The sequence below is a fragment of the Rattus norvegicus genome, chromosome 2 (assembly GCF_036323735.1).
Source record: "Rattus norvegicus strain BN/NHsdMcwi chromosome 2, GRCr8, whole genome shotgun sequence".
NCBI classification, from domain to species: domain Eukaryota; kingdom Metazoa; phylum Chordata; class Mammalia; order Rodentia; family Muridae; genus Rattus; species Rattus norvegicus.
Genome location: NC_086020.1, coordinates 141,481,519 through 141,501,565, shown reverse-complemented (window position 1 = coordinate 141,501,565; position 20,047 = coordinate 141,481,519). Strand labels below are relative to the sequence as shown.

The 20,047-nt window shown below is 43.3% G+C and overlaps 1 protein-coding gene across 14 annotated transcripts in view; it reads right to left on the bottom strand.

Annotated features, from left to right (window-relative positions):
- Positions 1–240: 240 nt before the first annotated feature.
- Positions 241–20,047, bottom strand: part of Ccdc169 (coiled-coil domain containing 169) — a 29,564-nt gene continuing 9,757 nt past the window's right edge. For 3 of the 14 annotated variants that reach the window (XM_006232368.5, XM_039102886.2, XM_039102885.2), the window contains exons 5-9: positions 15,614–15,712; positions 13,703–13,756; positions 9,554–9,630; positions 1,858–1,918; positions 1,281–1,452 (exon numbers count right to left, since the gene is read on the bottom strand). In XM_006232368.5, coding sequence (XP_006232430.1) covers positions 1,405–1,452; positions 1,858–1,918; positions 9,554–9,630; positions 13,703–13,756; positions 15,614–15,712 — 339 coding nt within the window. In that variant the 3' untranslated portion in view covers positions 1,281–1,404. Of the gene's footprint in view, positions 1,919–2,679; positions 2,825–9,550; positions 9,631–13,702; positions 13,757–15,613; positions 15,713–20,047 lie in introns of those variants that run through there. The other 11 variants (XR_010063641.1, NM_001109184.1, XM_008761003.4 and 8 more) reach the window with 11 other exon arrangements.

Sequence of the window (20,047 nt, the reverse complement as noted above, 5' to 3'; positions counted from 1 at the left end):
CCTCACTCATGGGAAGTCTTGTCACTCCAACTGAAAGGTTAAACAGAACTGTAAGTAATTTAAATGCTCATACAAACATTGCAATCTGCAATGTAAAGTTATTAATTCCCCATCTCCAATAAAAATTGTATAGATATAAGAAGCAGAAAAGAAGACACAAAGCCAGAAGAAAGTCAGTCTCTAGAAACAAACTTGGAATAGAAATAAAGAAAGAGAAAATAAGTACATTAAAGCCACTATCATGCCAATATTCCACTTAATTAATATATTTTATTCTTTGATAATTTCATATACAATGTATTTGTTTCATATACATACTGGCTTTCTCCCAATTCCCAGATCTCCCCATAACTCCCTCCCAATAGCATATCTTTCACACATGTATACATTGTATTTGTTTCATATACATACACACTTCCTCCCAACTCCCAGATATCCTACATATACACACATATATACATGTATACATATATTCCATTGAAATCACTTAGTATTGTCCATAAATACATGGATGTGGGGCCATCTACTGGATCATTTTGAACCTACCAGAGACCACACCCTTAAAAGGAAGGACTCTCCCTCTTCTAGAAGCCCTCACTGTCATCAGCTCCTCAGCTAGGGGTGAGGCCCATGTGTCTGTCCCTCCATCACTGGAGTTGGAATTTTGGCTATCTTGATCTTGTGCAGGCAGACACAGCTACTGCAAGTTTCTGAGAACAGCATTATGGTTCTATTATCTACACATACATGTACATATTATGCATAATACATGGATACATACATACATACATACATACATACATACATAAACATAAACCCCTCAGGTGTAAAGGACACATTACATATAAAATGAAACAAATGACATTTCTCATCAGATACAGGTCAAAACATCACTTGCTTAAACATGCACAAGAAATTTAAATTGCAATAATTTCTCTTAGTTAAATGGGCAAGTAAGTTATAAGGATCTTCTTGACCTAGATTACAATTACAAAAAAAATTCAAGTCACAAAACATCCTAAACATGAATAAAACTCGACAATGTCCTAAAAACAATGTCTTATTCGCCCTCTATTTCCTTCTAGTCTCCAGCATTCCAAACTCTTGCAAAGTTTGGTCCAGAGACAAGACCATTGTTCTGAGTTAGTAAATATCACAAAATGACTTTAATGCCACTCACAAAGTGGCAGGCCCCTGTGACTGAATAGGCTTTCTAGAAATCTTATAAACTTTACCATAGTCATTGTATAGATGTCGGAAATAAGCACGAGGCAATAGGATTGGTCTTAAATCCTCAAGGTTACCATCGGGGGTTGGGGGTTGGGGTTGTCCAAGAACAATGTAGTACATGGTGAAGTTATCCGCAGTATTTCCCTGAAACTTTCCTATGCTTGTCATCTGGGATTATGATGAAACCTTGATTTTAAAACGCTGAACTGAGCATGATGCAATCTAAAATAACAAAAAGGTAGATATATATTATTTTATATCTATATAATGTATAAAATAATATATAGTTTTACTTAACTGTCATTTTAGAAGCCAAATACAACATACAAGTGCAATCAGAGTGTATCAGAAACACTCTACTGAGAATGTCAGAATGATGTCAACCTTCAGGTTCCCTCCTAAGTATTGTAAGAACTACAAGCACATGTACTGGATTTTTAGAGTCACTGGAGACATGTGACTTTTATGCAGGCAGAGGAATCAACTTTTGAAAGAGCGATTTCCTCCCCTGAGGAATGTAACTCCCTAACTGAAGACGCTGACTGAAGAAAGAGATGGATAAAAATAGAAGTCTGCCCAGTTCTGGAATCACGGGTTGAGTTTTGGAAGATGGTTTGATCTTGAAACCTTTTTAACTGGTCCTTTCTTAGCATTTGTTGTCTTCTGATTCACGGAACTGTGTCTTCCACTGAAATAAAATAAGCATCGATCATAAGTTTTCTGTCACTGCTGTCTGCAACAAAAACAGTGTATGCTACATATGGAGAACTATGGTTGACCCATCTCTTCCAGTCTGGAGCAAGGAAGTCTTCATCTGCACATGTTCTGCGTTCAGCACAGTCTTAGGTGACTATGTCATTGTCTCACTGCAGATATAGGGCAACCACTGCAAAGGCAGGCACTCAAAAGATGAGTGTCCAGAAACAGCCCATCAGATACCCAGTGTGGACGGCCATGTCTAAAGAGAGGCGAGGGGCATCAGTCTGCTACTTACCTGGAATTAAAGTCAAGAACTTGGAGAGGCCAAGAAATAGAATAGGGATAATAAGATAATACTAACACTGTGATTTCCATTCTCAGATCACATAGAATCTTCTCTTACAGACTTATTCAGCCTGCTGCAGGTGACTTCTTTGTGTCCTTCTGTGAGATCACAGAGGCTGCTTCAGCTCCTGTTCTTTGCAAATATATCTTAGAGAGTGGTCTCGGCAAAAACAACCAAGTAAAGACCTGTCATTTTCCTGTCAAGGAAAAACTTTCTCTCCCCCATCAAACCAGAGAAGTTGGCCAGAAAGAATTCCAAAGCAAGTGGTTTAGAATTCTAGAAATCAAAAATGTGTTCTTTCAATTCTCAAGAATTTATAAAACAACGAAAGAAAGTTGGGGGCTTGGTGAGAACACTGAGTTGTGTGGAATTTAGTTTCCCCTAGCCCTACACCTGCCCCTTACCTCTGAGAAAACCAATGGCCCATAGCTAAGGTAAAACCAGGAGCCAACACACACTACAGGAGCCGCCAATCACTGACTGCAAAGCTCTTCTTCTTTGGCCTTCTCTGGACATGGTCCAGCATGAACACTTCTCTTGGAGAATTTGCTAGAACAAATTGAAGCCATCATTTAATTTCATGGCACTATTATTTAAAACTAAGCTAACCAGGAAAGTTAAAAGGCTGGGGTAGGTATCAGTAAACTCCAGCACCAGTCTTGGGATCTGGAGTGCCATCCTTAGGTACAGCTAGCTATGCATGCCTAGGCTCATGTGTGTCTTGACTTGAGAAGGACCTAAGCTTTTGCCTCTGTCAAAAATGTTGGTATTGCAAGAGCAGAAGTGAAGGCAAAGGCAGAGTTGAGATTTTCCTTGGTTGGCTGTGGGGAGCCTATCCAAACACATATGCTATGTCCCCCCAGGGATGAAGAGGTTTATCGATTCCAAGTACTTTGAATGTTTCTGACAATCCTAAGGTAACCATTTCGTTAACCCAGCACACTATGTAGTAACCACTCATGATAAAGAAAACCAACTTCACAGGATGATTTTAAAATGTCACCACATAATAGCAAACCTCACCTGGGGAAAAGCGTATCTGTGATACAGAATAGCTATGTGATATTATACAAAATGCCCAGTTTTGGAAAAAAAATGGGTAACCAAAAATGTGGACACAATATAACTCTAAAGAAAAAGGTGGAGTTGTCAATAAAACCTCAGTTTAAAACATGAAATGCTGAAACTGCCATACTTAAAAATCAACACCAAAATAAAAACAAATAAACAAACAACAGAAATAGCAATAAGAATTGATTTTCTGCATAGAAACTCATCAGCAAATGGGGTCACAGGAAATTATGAAGCTTCTGTGTGACAAGGAGACGGTTTGGCGGGGGGAGAACCACAGACTGGAGAAAGTCCTGGCCCACTATATCTCAGACGGGGCATTAATATCTAAAGTATACAGAGGAATGTAAATGTTCATCTCCCAAGTCCGCAAACTGCCAGTCAATACATGGGCAGTGAACTGAACTGAAGATGGTTTTCAAGCAGGAAAATGGTGAAGCAAACATTGAAAAGATGTCCAACATCCCTATCCATCAGAGAAACACAAATAAAATGACTTTGGGATTCCCTGTCACCCAAGCAGGAAAACCGATGACACCAAATGTTGGTGAGGATGTGGGGAAAGACGACACACCCCCCTCGTTGGTGGAGTTATCCAGCAGTACAGGCATGAGGGAAAATGGTGTGATTGTTTCTCTAAACACTAAACCTCAAATTGCCATATGACTCTGTTCTGATACATAGGCAAGGGACTCTAACCCCGTGACAGAGATGTGTGTGCACCCATGCCTGCAGTCGCCGTGTTCACAACAGCAAGATTACGGAATCAGTCTAGGTGTGCATCATCAGATGAATGGTGGAAATGCGGTACCGACACACAATGAAAATGGAATCAGCCATGAGGAAAAATGAAAGTGGAAACACTCAAAGGAGGTAACTCGGGACGAGAGACAAGCAGCACGTGCTCCTTCTCATACGTGGATCTCGGCTTCTCATTTTTGTGTGCATTTACCTGGAAGTGAGAGTGGGTGCTAGGAAACTAGACAGAGGTCCTCCGGGGGAAGATGCTCTTATGGAGAGGAGTGGAAGGGTATCAAAGTGGAAAGGGGCATCCTGAGGTTAGAGGAATACAACAGGAATGCAGAGACGGAAGAGAGGAGTGGATGGGACCGGAGAGACCACTCAGACCTAAATATATATGGAAATGCCACAAGGAAGCCTGCTACTTTGTACTCAAATAAATAAATAGCACGCATAAAACACGGTCAGGAGTATCCATAGCAACATTCTTCACATTACCAGAAATGTATAAATAATTCAAAGCCCCATCAACTGATGATTAGATAACCGATGGTCTATAAAAATCTGGGATGCTAGCTAATCAACACAGTAAATCTGGCTGTGCTCTACATGGATGACCTTGAGTGGCACACTGCATGTGACCCAACAGTAGGAAAACCCCCCACGTAAACAGATTGGTGAGCACCAGGCAGTAGACGGACGGTGAGGTGCATGGCACCACACTTCTATGGGAGTTGGAGGAGGAGGATGTTCTTGAATCAGTGGTGATGGTTCTAGTGGAGAATACACTAAAGACTTTAGTGGGTGTACTGCAGACGCTTCAGTTGTATACGAATGTATATGTGGGATACCAGGTAACCATATTGCTTAGTTGTGCTCAGGAAGGTTCAGAAACCACTTTATATGTGGGCATTACATGAATGATACTAGTATAAGTGTTACGTAGTTGTGGTTTGTGTGCTCAAATTATTGTTCATCCTTATTTTTCTCTCTTCGCACAAAAGGGTGTTCTCTGATCTTGCTTGCTTAGTATACTTACTAGCGTGCTACCCTTCGGAAAGGAATGAACTTTGAGAATATTTATCAAGTTAGGAGTTTTTCAAAACCTTCTATGTCTTCAACCAACCTTCTAGTTCAGGTTCACTCTCACAAGTCTACAAGGGGGTAAACTGAGTCTGGGAGTGACTGCTCATATAAAGCCACATCGGATAGTTTGATTGGAGAAAATTGATTTTTGTCTGCTCTGAATCCAGATCAAAATTTCATTTGCCATCATGCTTCTTGCATTTTTTTAGAGGATGATACTGAATATACTGTTAACTTGGACACTTCCGCAAGCTTGTTTATGATAGATTTTTATCTTCAATTATTACTCTCATCAAAATGATAAGAAACTGCACACTTCACAGACAATACTAAAGATGAATAAACACAAATCCTCATGCCACCATCAGATTATTTCTACACCATACTTTCTATTTACTATTGTAACCTTTTCTGCATCAGTTATATATTCTAGCATCTGCAGTCTAGAGTCTTCTAGAATTGATTAGAACTTCGTAATCCTGTCATAGCTTATTAAATTAATCTCTTAAGACTGCAGATGTTGGCTGTGTATCTGCTGCTTGTCTCAAAAGTAAGCTCCCCAAACAATCTGTCCCTCAAGAAGCCACAATTAATCTCCCAAGTGTGCTTTTATTCTGGAGCACGAAAGACCACTCTATCTTCCTCAAGGGCCTTCCATCGCTCCACAAAGCATCCACACTCCACCTTCCATCACTCCATTTCCATCCACAAAGCAAAGAGGAGGTCACATAGCAAAGAAAAAGAAATGTCACTGTTGGTTCTTTGATGAGCTGTTTCTGTGTATCCATCACCACTTGAGATCCTTACTTGCAAAGCCCACAATTCATAGTTAATATATCCCATGGCCTATAGCCCAAATCTACCTGTCACCTTTGTAGAATTTAGGGGCAGGTTCTAAACCTATTTCTAAAAGGCCTTTCCCCTAATTATTCTAGCAATCCTTTATAAACAGTATGTGCAAAGATCTCTTATTCATTTACAGTCACAATTTCATGAAGTCAGGAGATAACTGGTGATATTCAACAAGGCAGAATCATCTTTTGATCAATATTTTAAACATCATCTCTCTTAAATGGGTTTCTTCCGGTACTCTGATTTATTCAGTGTCGAACAATATCACAAGCCAATGTTAGAACATTAGTACTGCTAATATGGATGTGGCCTGTCACTCAGACATCGGCGTGCTAAGGATCCTTCCCCGCCCCCAGCAGCGTCAGTGGGAGGGAGGCTATGGGGTCTGCAGGAGGCTGGGTCTGGTGGCAAACCTTGGGGTCACTGGAACCATAACTTTGAAGCCAACCACCGATCCAGCCCCTCCCGCTTCCCCTTTCTGCCTGCCTCTTGTGTGGCAGTTTTGTTCTGTCTTGCACCACCAACCATCAGTGTGCAGCTCAACACAGGCACAGCACAGGGAGGACAATCAATCATAGACAAGACCCTTTTAAACAAAGGCTAAAGTAACCCTTTCAGAAAAACTCATTATGCTAGCCTCTGTGTTACAGGTGCACACATGAGACTGTCAACGGATCAAACATCAAGGCCATAGCACTTGAGTTTTAAAAATATCATGCAAAAACATGACATGTTCGAAAGTGTGCAAACCATAAACTCACAGTTCAGCGAAGCACCGTAAAGTTAACATCCAGTAACTATTCCCCAGGTTCATAGATAAAATGCTGCCATCTTATTGATGGTCTCCTGTACGTCCTAATTCTCAGCCCTGTTTGTAAGGACCATCCTGTGTTCCCACATCAGATTGCTTCAGCCTCTTTAAACTTTATGGGAATGGAAGCACTTTAACAAATTTCCTTATAGAAGACTATGAGAATTTTCTAAATGTTGTATAAGGTTATTTATTACTATTACCTATATAGTCTGTATGCATAGATACTAGGAATATCCATTCCCTACTGATGAACACTTTAGATTGTCTTTTCACCTTTCACTATCATGGAAAAGGTGTGGACATCCATGCCCAGGTCTTCTGGTGTAAACGCTCCATTGTATGGAGAAGGAGAACTGTTGAAAACAGAGGAGGTGTAGGGGCAGCTGTAGAAGTGAGCATTAAGCACGGTTCCCCAGCATCCATGTAAATCCACACTCCGCAGGCTCCCACTCCACTGCTGTGACTGAGCCTCACAGTGGCCACTCTGACCTGCACACAAGGGGTGGTGCGAACACTTCCCCCTGTGCTCAGCACCACCTGGATCAATGCTGCTCTGATGTGCTTAGCCCAGTGTCCATTCGTTATGACTCAGGTTTGAACAGTCAACAAAAGAAGGCTATCAAAACTCCACGGTCAGGTCAGTAACTCAGACATGATATTTTAAGGCACTCTTAACTACTTAAATGTATCCAAATACCTAATCAGGAAGATAGAGGTGATTCTGTTGGGTGAGGTCTGAGTGTTGCTTTTAGTTTCAGAGAGTGAAAGCCGTATTAGTCCAGCTGCTTGACCACTTATCAGCTCAGTAATCTATTCAAGGATTATTAAACAGCAATCTATGGTGGACAATCTCTCCATATTCAGATTCATCAGAGACAGAATGGATCTGGGTGGAATGGGCAGTTCTGAAGGTCCTGAGGCAGCTAGCTAAGTGAGAGTCCCAGCCTATGGCATCCACCCCCTGTACAGCACCTCAGGCTCAGCTCAGACCTATGGCCCAGAGGCCCCAGGCAAGCAGATGGAGGCATGGTGTATGGCTATTGCTCCATAAGGAGACAGGTGGGGCTTGGCACCTTGGTGATCTCCTTGGTATCCTTCAGTCAAACCTGACGAGATCTTGCAGGAAGTGGGCACCTCGCTATGGTGACTGTGATTTCAGGGTTTATTCTGAGACAGCCGACCTCAAGAGTATTCAGTGAAAATCCAGACTGTCTTCAGAATCACAGGCTGGGAATGTTTATGGATATGTGTCATGTAATGGGAATAAGGCCTTAGTTGAATCTTCAAAGTACCGCTTCACGGTCAAAGAAAACTTTTAGTTCAAGACGCAGTAGTGCGTTTTTAAAAATAGGATTGGATTAGGGTAAAGATAGAGGGTAGCTGTGTAGGCTGCTGTGCAGAGAGGAGCTGAGACAGTAGCTCAGGATTACTGTCCTCGGGGAACCCTGTCCACAAGGCTCCTAGTCCAACAGTTCCTTGTCCTAGTAAAACCTTGCCCTAAATGGTGAGAATATCTACACCATCACGAAACTTGCTTATGTGGGATATTAGCAAAAGTTAGGTAGATGTGCAACTCTAGCCAACAGAACCTTTGGGTGCTACAGGCAGTGAGGCTCCCCAGGAGACCAAAACCCACTGAGCGGGTGCTACCTAGGCAGTGAGATCAAAAGCTAATGTGCTGTCAGCTTGCTGCGGTAACTCACTCTTGGAGAACTAAGCATGTCAGCAGGACTCTGCCTAGACAGGACTTGACAAGTTGCCACCTAGTCCTCCTAAACTTGACTCCAGGATCTTTTCCCTTGTGGATTGCAATGGCATCTTTTCTCTGTGATACATCCTAGCACAAGTACAAATATGTCCTGAGTTCTGGAACCTACCATTGAGTCTCTTACCACTGAGATGATCTTGGGAATCTCAGATACAGTGGTTTGATTCTTTTTTTCTACCATGGAGGTCCTTTGTCAAATTTTAATATTTAAACCACACTACGATTCTATGATGAATATGTGTAAAGATAATTAATTGCAATTTAAATAAGTAATGACTATTAGTAAAAAAAAATGCTTTGATCCATCTATCTGAGAATTGGGCTAACCCATTTATCTTTTACCAAAGAAACCTGTCATAACACGTATCCTTTGAGAATTTTCCCTCTTGACTGGAGCTAGACAGGACTAATTTAGAACTAATTTACAACTTGGTTTAATTTTTCAGTATTATATATGAATATCCTTGTCATATGGACCGGATCAGGTGATTCCATGTTTTCTATAGGACCTGGAAAGCTCAAAAGTATACAAAACCTCAGAAATACCTAGAAGTTCCTTCATTCTTCAGCATAAAGTAGCTTCGTTTACATGGGATCCATAGTTTAAACTGTACCGTATCCATAGCAACCAACATGCTTCTCTACTGAAAAGGCAGAGTCACCTGTGCCTGCTGTGTTGGTAGGAGTGTTGTTTTAACTCTGCCCGGGTTATCTGCTGCTTTACTTTAACACGCCGCCCCCTCTGGAGAGGAACAGCGCTTCTGGGAGCTCCAACCTATGTACATGGCATGTGACGCACTAGATTCTTTGCAGTCTCTTCCCATGTGCTATGTGACACATGGCTATAAAATCCAGAATCTCAGCTTCCAAAAGGTAATGGACACCTGTCGTGTGAGTGCCGTGGGAGGGGCGAGCATAATTAACTAGCAAGGGGACCTAGACATACGTTTTCACAGGACTCTCTTTCATTCTAGGCAGCGGGTCCATCTGTTGCCTCTTAGATACTTGAGTTAAGCCAGAAACCTGAAACACACACACACAAAAAAAAAAACAGCATGTTTACCTTTTACTTCCCAACTGATTTCTGGGTTGAAAGAGTCAATTTTCTGTCAATTTCTTTCACAAACATGTCTCTTAACCAGCATATGCAGGAGCTAAGAGTGATAGGAAGTTCAGCCATTTTCTAATCAGATAAACCTTTTGAAGTTTCTGTACAAACCCTCTCGTGGCCCCATAGTCTGCATGACTTTTAAATTGAATATGGGGGAAACTATGAAAGCCAATCACCTCATTTGGTGTGCACCAACCACTAGGAATTTTTGTAGTCTACATTAAACACACATAAAACACATATCCTAACAGCAAGGCAGAAAAGGCAAAGAACAGTATATCTGGTAGGAAAACAGAAAGGTAAGATAGTATTTCCATTGCATTTATTTTGTGATTTTCCCCCACAGGGAAGGCAAATGGACGTCTCCATGATTCAAGAACACTGGAGGCTGAACAGCTTCAATATGACTACTTAAGCCGGGAATGAATGAGTTCTCATTCAAGAGCAACACCAGAGAGAAGAAAGTGGTATAAACAGTAGACGATAGTATCTGAGGGACACCATGTTAACAATAGGGAACCCACCTAACGCTATCGGTGAAGATCTGTCTGTGAGTCACAGCACCAGCCTAACCTAGGCTCAGTGAGAGGGCCTGGCATGAGGGGATAAGGCAGAGAGTGGGATACTCATCGTCCTCTGGCATATATACTCTCTTGGTGTATATACCACAAGTGAGCACAGATGTGACACACAACACACTCATACCCAAAAGACATCAAAAGAATTTAGAATAGATGGACAGTCCAGCAGTAGAGACTGCTGCAAACCAAAAGCATTTATATTTAACATTCTCATGCCCTTTGCTAAAATTCTGTTATTTGGAACAGACAGCAAGACAGCGCACGCACGGGCATACACACACACACACACACACACACACACACACACACACACACACACATACACTGTGTAAATGAAAAGACCTGTGGAGGGAGAGTGGGTTTCAGTCAAAACACACCTATTTTGGTTGTTAAATGACAAGTTAGATATTAACAGGCTTGGAAGACACGGGGGCTGGACCCTCCCTCAAAGTCCATAACTTTAAACCAAGAACTAAAACAACTTTAACTACTGGCTAGAAAAGAAACCCAAGTCACGTCCTTGACCTTGGAAGGAGCAGGACACAGAGCTGCTTGGAGGACCTTCCAAACCTGGCTGAAGGAGTCAGGTTTATGGGATTACACTATAGCCGGAGGCTTTCTGATAAAGAACAGAGATACACCACTGCCTCCTTAACTAAGCAAAAATCCAAACAGGCCTGTCCATCACCCGAATAGGACAAAGCCCCTCGGGAGAAGCTGCTTGTTCTAGAGATCTTAGAAAACAATATAATGGCTGCCTAGCAAGTAGGTCAGGCCAGGGGTCTCCTTGGCCATTGTCTGTTCACACTGCTGGAGAGCGCATTTACTCTGCAGTAAGCCATGCCTGTCTTCTTCACTTCTCTGTGTCTGCTAAATTCTTCCCATAGAGATCACAGGAAGGGAGCCAAGGAAGGCAGAGACTGAGTCAGGAGACAGCCAGAACGTGTGTTACAGAAGCATCTACCACAGACTAAGCAAACACAGATCAATTCTTTATTCATTCAGTGTGGAAAGAACAAAACTCACCCATTAGCCTGCCCAGGTGCCATAGTTTATGCATGGCAGAACCACCTTTGATGATAAACATTAACAATTCACTCTAGAGTGAAATCCTCATTAGCATTTATACTGGGGACAGGATTCATGCCTTCCTGGAAAGCTGTTGGCTTTGACTGAACATTCGATGAGTCTGCAGTTAGCAAGATTAGTCCATCCCAGTGGCATTTTTTTAGACAAATAAAGGTAAATGGATGTTTCAGGAGCAAAAGACTTTGACTTCTCACCTTAGACAAAAATCTCCAAGGGCGTTTTACATGAACAGACTTTTTCCTAAAAATGGGCTTTTTATTGTCTGTTGTGTAAGTCTTCATTTAAACACTGACTGACACTCTTCATAGTAAACAGTAAGGCGACAGGAAGGGTCAGTCACCCTGTCTGACCTCCACAGGGAATACCGTTGCGTAAAGCAAACACATGCGTTAGCTATAAGAATCCAGAGGGCACGCGGAAATCACACGGCAGAGCCAGAATATCCAAAGACCAGGAAGGAATAGGGGGATAGCATCCTCCAGTTACTGGAGTTTAGAGCCTCTGAGTCAGACATTTCGTTCTACAGTTCAGACACAGGGCTCTCTGAATACTCCCAGCCCTGGAAACTGGTAGTATTGTATCTCCCCCAAAGGGAGGCAAAGAAGGTGAAGTCCAGAAGGGTCACACAGCCAGTAGGGACTGGGGGATGTCTCAGGGGCTGAGAACATATAGGAACATAGAGTTGGCAAGCATGAGGACCTCCTTCAAGTTCCCAGAATTCAAGTAAAAAGTCAGGCGCCTGTGTATACCTGCAACTCTAGCAGGAAGAGCCCTGCAGATCCCAAGAGCTAATCAGATAGTCAGCTGGCCGAAATGACGAGCTCCAGCTCAAGGGCAGACTGCCTCAGGGCAGCAAGGCCAAGAACAATGGGACACAGCAAGTAGTCTAGCTTACTTCATGAGTGTGCACGTGCCCGCACACGCATGTACACTCACAGGCACACACACACATGCACACACACACACACACACACACTCACTTTTTAAGAAGCTATCACAGCAAGTAAATGGAGAACTGGATTCAAATCTAGAGTCTGTCTGGCTTCGTGGTCTGTGGTCTTTCCATCAAGTCAAGGCCTCATAGAAAAGATAATGTTCACCAGAGACCTCCAGATGGAGTGGAACAGACTTGGATGAGAAAGAGTATGTTCCAAGCATAGTGTGGAGTTAGAGGACAGGCAGGAGGAGCAAGCCTTGTTTCCCAGACATTGCCAGGGACAAAGAAGGTGGCATTGATTGTGACTATGAGGTGAGAGATGGCAGGGACTGGTCCATCTTGTTTCATTTCCTACAAACCCTGTCGACACTAAGCTCCAAGCATCCCTTGCCACTGTAACCCTAATATTCATTCCCAAATTACTGCCCTACTTGGCCTTCTCCATATCCCCATACATAGGTCCTCCTCTGATCTGTTTCGTAGATCACTGTCAATGCTTTGTAGCAGATGCCCCAGCCTGCCCCTGGGTCCCCTCCCTCCCCCCCTGCCTAGCTGCACTCTCCTTCTGGCTCCCTTGACCTCACCATTGATGCTCTTCAGAACTATGTCCTGAGTTGCATTTTTTTCATTTTACACGTGGTCTCTACTCTAACTCATTCCCTCACGTGTCTCCAATTACTCTCCGTGTGCCAATATTTTCTAAATGTCTCTCTAATCTAGAACATTTTCCTGATAATTTAAACATCGACCTAATATCTAGGTACTTCTGTCTGGATAATATCCGTTGAAAACTGAGCTCATAATCTTAAAACATATATCGAAATAGAGTTATATAAATTAAATGTGCATGAAAGCATCAAATATCAAGATATACACACACGCCGAATGGTGTGGTGGGGATGTTATAAAGCTTTAAGATGAAGACAGTCTTTTAAACCATGAGGGGACCTAAGTCACAATGCTAGTGGTGTAAAGCACGGCCTCTGTAATGTCACCAGATGAAACTGAAAACCAAATGGAAGCTGTCAAGAGCCAGGCATTGATCACTTTCCTCTCAAGGCAGTGCTTGCCGTGTAGCTCAGGCCCCCACAAACAGGAAGCGACACGCCTGGGATTTTCTGACACCTGAAGATTATCAGGTTGTCTGCCTCACAGCGATTATGAATTAAACTATGCAAATTATCTTTTAACTGGGGATACCCTTTCATCTCTTTATAAAAATCATGTCTTTTCCTTTCTACTTTCATATTTTAAAACCCCCGGTCTGTTTCCTTCCATAATTCCAGCATCTGTTTCTCTGCCAACCAAACAAGAATGGGCAAACAAATGACTTGTAGTCAGAGGAAACTTAGGATTTGCAACAAAAGGAGGAGTTACCTGACTCATCTCCGAGATGTAGGAACGGCGCTCACTGTTGGTCCTATGGAATACCTATTAAAAGATACCAGGTAAAGCCGGGTGAGGGAGGGAAAGCCACACTAGCAGGTCAGACTTTACATCTGCTTTTCATATCAAATGAAAATGCTAGCACGGGGACCCTAATGGAGGAGTTAGGGGAAGGACTGAAGGAGCTGAAGGGGTTTGCAACCACATAGGAAGAACAACAGTATCAACCAACCAGTTTCTCCAGAACTCCCAGGGACTAAACCACCATCCCAAGAGTACACGTGGACAGACCCATGGTTCCAGCTGCATATGTAACAGAGGAAGGCCTTATCTGGCATCAGGGGAAGGGAGGCCCTTGGTCCAACGGAAGCTTAATGCCCCAGCTTAGCAGAATGGAGTGGGTGGGGGAGCACCCTCATAGAAGCAATAGGGAGTGCAAGTGGGATAGGGGGTTTTTGAAGGGGAAACCACAAAGGGGGATAATGTTTGAAATGTAAATAAACAAAAAAAACAATAAAAAATTAAAAAGAAAGAAAGAAAATGCTAGCCTTAAGAAGAGACAAGCCCTGCCTGGTGCCACATGGCCTGGGCAGGCAGACACCCTGCATGATGTCACACAGGCAGGGCATGGGATTCCTAAGACCACTCCTGAGATGACCCCAGACACCAGAGACCTCAGGCACCACTATGATGTAAGTAAGTGGTGGAGCGATGAAAGAGAAGGGAAGCAGAAGGATGTGTGCATCGTGAAGAGAGACAGACAGAACTGGAGACTGGAGGGGAGTGAGGAACAGCCTGATGTGAGTAGCCAGTGCTGCCACCTAAGGCCATGGAAAGGTAAGGTCTTGGCCCGTGTGGCCACCTAGTACTGTGTCTGGGTCCATGGCCTTGCAGCAGTGTGTGTGTGTGTGTGTGTGTGTGTGTGTGGCAGGAGGGGGTGGGGATGGGGGTGTTACCACCAAAGGCAAGGCAGACTTCCCTGGTCTGGCTGCTGCCTGGGGCCATGTTGATGTCTGAGAGCTGTACAGAACTGATCTCACCCCTCACCTCGGCATTGTGGGAAAGCAAGCCCCAGGGTCATGAAAAAGGAAGAACTAGTCCTGTCCCTCACTGGCTGCCACACTTACACGAGAGCAGACCCTGTACCTGTACCTCACCTAGGCAGCACGGTAGAGCTGGCCCTGCTGGCATAGGTGGAAGTCGGGGCGTTGGGGATGGAAGTGGGGTAAGCTGGCCCTGAGGGCATGAGAGCAGGATTGCTGGCTTTGCCCCTTGCAGGCTGTGGCATTGATGCACTACTGAGGCAGTACCGGAGAGCTCACCCTGGTGTGGGGGTGAGGGACAGCTGCCAGGCTGACCAGCTCAGATACCTCTCAGGCCCAGATCCAGGGCTTCAAATTGGCCCAGTCCAACAGCTACCCCATTGGTGAACTGCCGGAGCACATGAAGGGGCCGGTCCTGCAGATCCAAAGCTGCGGCATCTCCATGACAACAACAAAGTATCTGAGAGGAGTCTCAGTGAGGTTCCAGTATCAATAGAGTAGCAGAAGACAGAGGCATCAAACCAGACCAATGGCTCATTGCAGTGAACATGTGAAAACAAAGAAGTGTGGACAAAGGATATACTGTGTGACACACTGTGACACACAACAGCTTCCACAAGGAGATTTTTTTTTCTTTAGTGGGATAAGTTGCAAAGGCAGAGGGCGGGTATGAGGGGGGGGGGAGAAGAGTGAGATTTTGGTGCATGATGTGAAATTTACACACACACACACACACACACACACACACACACACACACACACACTAAATAATAAATAAATAATAAATAGTTTTTTAAAAGAAAATACCAGAAATAAATGGCAGCTCCAAGAACACTGCTTCATACGGAATTAAACCAACCTTTGATTCCTGCTCCAGTTTAAGTGCATAATCTTTCACTTGATTCTCAAGACTCCTTTTTTCTTTTTCTAGTTGTTTAAGTAATAGGTTTAAAGATTCCTGAAAATGCAAACAGAGAGTTTTATGTACTTGTGGTTCTAAGAAACAATTAAAAATCATTAACATCTTCCCCAGAGAATGACTGCCCAGAGCCAAGTCCAACTGTGAGTCCATGGGCTGCACCAGGCATCCTTAAGGTAAAGCAATAATTACATAGAATAGTTGTCAGATTCTGAGGTCCGCGTGGCGAATTACATTGAGCCCCTTCTTGATTTATTTCAAAATTAGATCTGTCGTCCCAAGGTCTCCAAAATTGAACTAAGACTCAGAATTGTGTCTCTGCACGGAAGTTTCTAGGGAAAAGTAAAGATTTATAGGATCTAAAGAGAAGTCAAAATATATGTATTTTCCATAGATGACTTCATTTGGTTTGCATCACAGGTCATGGGATAGCCCATCTTTCTGTTTAATGTAGAGAAAATTGCAGCACGAGGGTTATTAATTATCCCAAAGGTATGGCACTGACCAATGGGAGTACTGGAATCAGACTCTGGTCTGGTTCCCAGGGTCACACATGCTGTCATTTCTCTGGTATCTGATGTCATAGCCAAATCTAAAAGCAGAGCTCTGGGTGTCCATCCTCGATCTTTACTTGACACTTCAAGCTCAGTTTCACCAAACCAACATTATGGTTTCACTTACGAAATTTGTATCCTAATACGCTCCTTGTCAAAAACCACTAAGCGTGGTTTTCCAACTTTACATCAGCTGTTGGTTTGGACTAGATGAGAAGAGATTGTGAATTTTTTAATTAAAAAAAAATCAAGGGCCTACATTGGCAATGGGAGGGTATATAAGAACGAATCCAAAACTGAGAAACTACAGTCTTCCACTAAAAATTAAAAAACAGGGTTGGGGATTTAGCTCAGTGGTAGAGCGCTTGCCTAGCAAGCGCAAGGCCCTGGGTTCGGTCCCCAGCTCCGAAAAAAAAAAGAAAAGAAAAAAATAAATAAAAAACAAAGCGTTGTCAGAGTCCAGGCCACACACACACACACACACACACACACACACACACACACACACACTCGCGCGCGCGCACGCACACGCACACACTGCTCTGCCTCTGTCCCCCTCGCTTACTCCACAGCAGAGTGTTGGCTAAAAGAGAACATTCTATCCGAGAGGCACAGCAGAGCTGCCATTTCAGTGACAATCCACACTCAAACTAGGAATCCTTAAACAAACCAGGCTTGAGATAGACCACCCACCCTGCTGTCTGAGCTTAGGAATCCACTGCTTTCCCCATCTGACTGTGCGCTCATCTCCCATGTTAACCAGCAGCTTCGGATCAGTCGTCTGTTCCGTCCTGCCCTGACTTCCTCCATTACCTTCTCCTGTCCCTTGCCTCCACACAGCCCACACAGAACAAGGCGTGTTCTCAGGCTCCAGCTGTGCGTGTGTGGCGGGGGATGGGGGGTCCCGGGCTGCATCTTTACTTTCCTTCCTCTACCTGCTATGAGCTCTGCCCCCTCTCATGCACGAGTCACACACACACACACACACACACACACACACACACACACTGATTTAAAATTACAGCACAGCTCAGACACGAAGCTTTGCTCAGCAGTCCGGTGGGCATTAGACCAGCATCAAAATTAGTTCTGCATTGGAGAAACCAAGACCTTGTTCTGGATTTCTCTAGAACACCACTGTCATCAAATATCCGAGAGCCTAGACCACTACAGGATAATTACTCTATTCAGCAAAAGAAATCCTTGAAAAGTACTAAATTATTCCAAAATAAAGTTAGGGTCCACTCTGGATTTTGATTTTTCCTGATGACAAACTTACTAACCTGAATATTTGGGAAGTGATTTTTATCAGAGGGTGGACCTGTGCCAACATCCACAGGAGGCCCTGACCTTTCTGAAATAAACTGACGGAAATGTTTCTGGTTTTCCCAAGCTGGTGTATCTGTTTGCAGAAATCAATGGACACAAACCAGAAAATTGTCCAGCAAAGACAAACCACAGCTAAAGATGCTCCTGGAGACGAAATTCCCAAAATAGACACCAAGCTTTCGCGCTGCTTCTATGAGGAACTGGTTTTGACAACAGTTGCTTCTTAGCATTTTAATTAACCATTTTCCACCTGCATTTTTGCTTTAATTTGCTTTGAAAAGGCTGCGCTGCAGGGCTGTGTTTGCATACCTGAAGTAAAATATACTCAGGATTTAAGTAAAAAGAAGAAAAAAAGCCTACTCCTCCATCCCAGGCAGAAAAGAAGCCCTAACAGCCACCTATTTTTTTCTCAAAACTAATGTTAATTGTTGCACTGAAGAATTCAACAATAGCAATAACAGGCAGAGGTAGGGAGCTAGCTACAAATTAAAACACCCCGCTCCAGGTTTTAAGAGAGAGAAACAACAATATGACTCAGTTAACCCAGACACCCCTCAGCCCCGATAGAAGGTTCTTCACACTGACCTTACAAGTGCCCCCTTGTGGACAAACCTAATTATTACACTATATAGCACATTTGTTAACTTCTCTCTGGTTTGATGTACCCGTCTGCAAGTAAACTGCTCTGATCTTCGGGGAGAATGCAAATTAGTGGGTGCATGGAATGATCATAGGTCTACCATAGCCAGGCGGACAATGGGAATTCTATATCCTGCTTTTGTAACTGAAGATTCCTTTGTTCATCCTTTCATGATACAGTTGACAAAGCCACTTAGTACACCTTATGCAAAACGTGAACTTGCTTGTCAATAGGGCTGTAGAAACAAAATTGGCACTCAGGCTAACTGGCATCAGTCTGTGAGTATGTCGGTGGGAGTTGCGCCTTAAGACTGATGATTCATGACAAAGACAGGCACAAACTGGGAGGGGCTGGAGAGATGTTTGGCTGGGGAAAGTCCTTCATGCTGTAGTAAAACACCGGAGTCCAGTTCCCAGCATGCACATCAGGAGGCTCAAAACCGCAGGATCTCCAGCTCCAGGGAACCCAGTGCCCTCTTACCTCTCTGGGCACTGCACATGCATGCTACCCATGAACCCATGCAGACACACACTCATACTCAAAAATAAAAGAGTAAGATAAACCTTTTCTAAAGTCAGAAATGTTGAGATGTTGTATTCGTAGTCCAACCCAAAAAAACTAATTTTAACACACACACACACACACATATATATATATCACACGCATATGTGTGTGTGTGTGTGTGTGTGTGTGTGTGTGTGTAATTATTATGTCTGAGCAACACCAATTCTGTCCTTTCTTCTGAAAACTAAGACATCCTGTCTTTGCTCCTTAGGGATGGGTGATCGAGAGACTGAGTCAACAGCACTCAGGTCTCAGTGCTTGCTGCTCAGTTCTTGGTGAGCAAGAACACTTCCATGAGCACGGGCCTTGTTTCTTGATCCTTGTTACCAGATTCCCAATCCTTGCTGCTCAGAAACCTTCTTCTCTATGTCACCAAGAAGAAATGCTTAAATCTTAAATGTTCCTTATATGAGCTACAGAGCCGTTCTGAGGGCAAGGTCCAGGCATGGAGAAGCAGGTGACCAGCCAGTTTGCTTCCTTGAGGAGTATTTTACAGGTCACACTACATATATATTTCCTGTTAAAATTCTCCCTGTAAACTAAGGAAGGCAGCCATATCTAAAAGTGCCACAAGATGGCGACATGAGCCACCAGAGGAGAGAAAAGTCTGGTTTTTCCAATTTCAGAGAGAAGGAGGAAGGGTATTTTCCTGACCTTCAAAGACATTTAAATATTCTAGGTCAGAGGTAACAGAAATGTAGGAAAATAGGCTAATTTTTCCTCAATTTGTCATTAACAAAAATGACAAGTTTCTCTGTACTGTTGACTAAGGAATGACAGTTACTCAAAAAAACAAAAACAAAAACAGAAAAACCCTAGGGGCCTATAAAAGTACATATCGCTCTGCCAGTAGCTGCTGAAAACTCGAGTGTTAGCTCTGTGTGGCGGGACTGGAGAGGGTGAGTGTGGCTGAGTCCACGTTAGGCTGGGTGGACCTGGGCAAGCCCTGCCTCCGTTTACACTCAGTATTACCTGCTACAGACAGCTTTTAGCTTTATCTCACTCGATGTCTGACAAAGGAGATTCGCTTACATACCTCGTATGTTTAATTAAGGAAAATAATTACTATTACAATACTGATCCTACAAACTCAGCTGAGAATTGTATTAATATTCTTCCCCCTAAGTGCCTTTTTCCCTTTCAGCACATCACTTAGGCTTTTGTCTCAGTTGTTTTTCAAGTAAAAATTCAGCATGGGCTCTAAGGAAAGTCTGTCCCTTGGCAGTGAGGACTTTCATGAGTCGTGACTTGAGAGACTTTTTTTCAATCCTCCTTTCAAGGATAAAT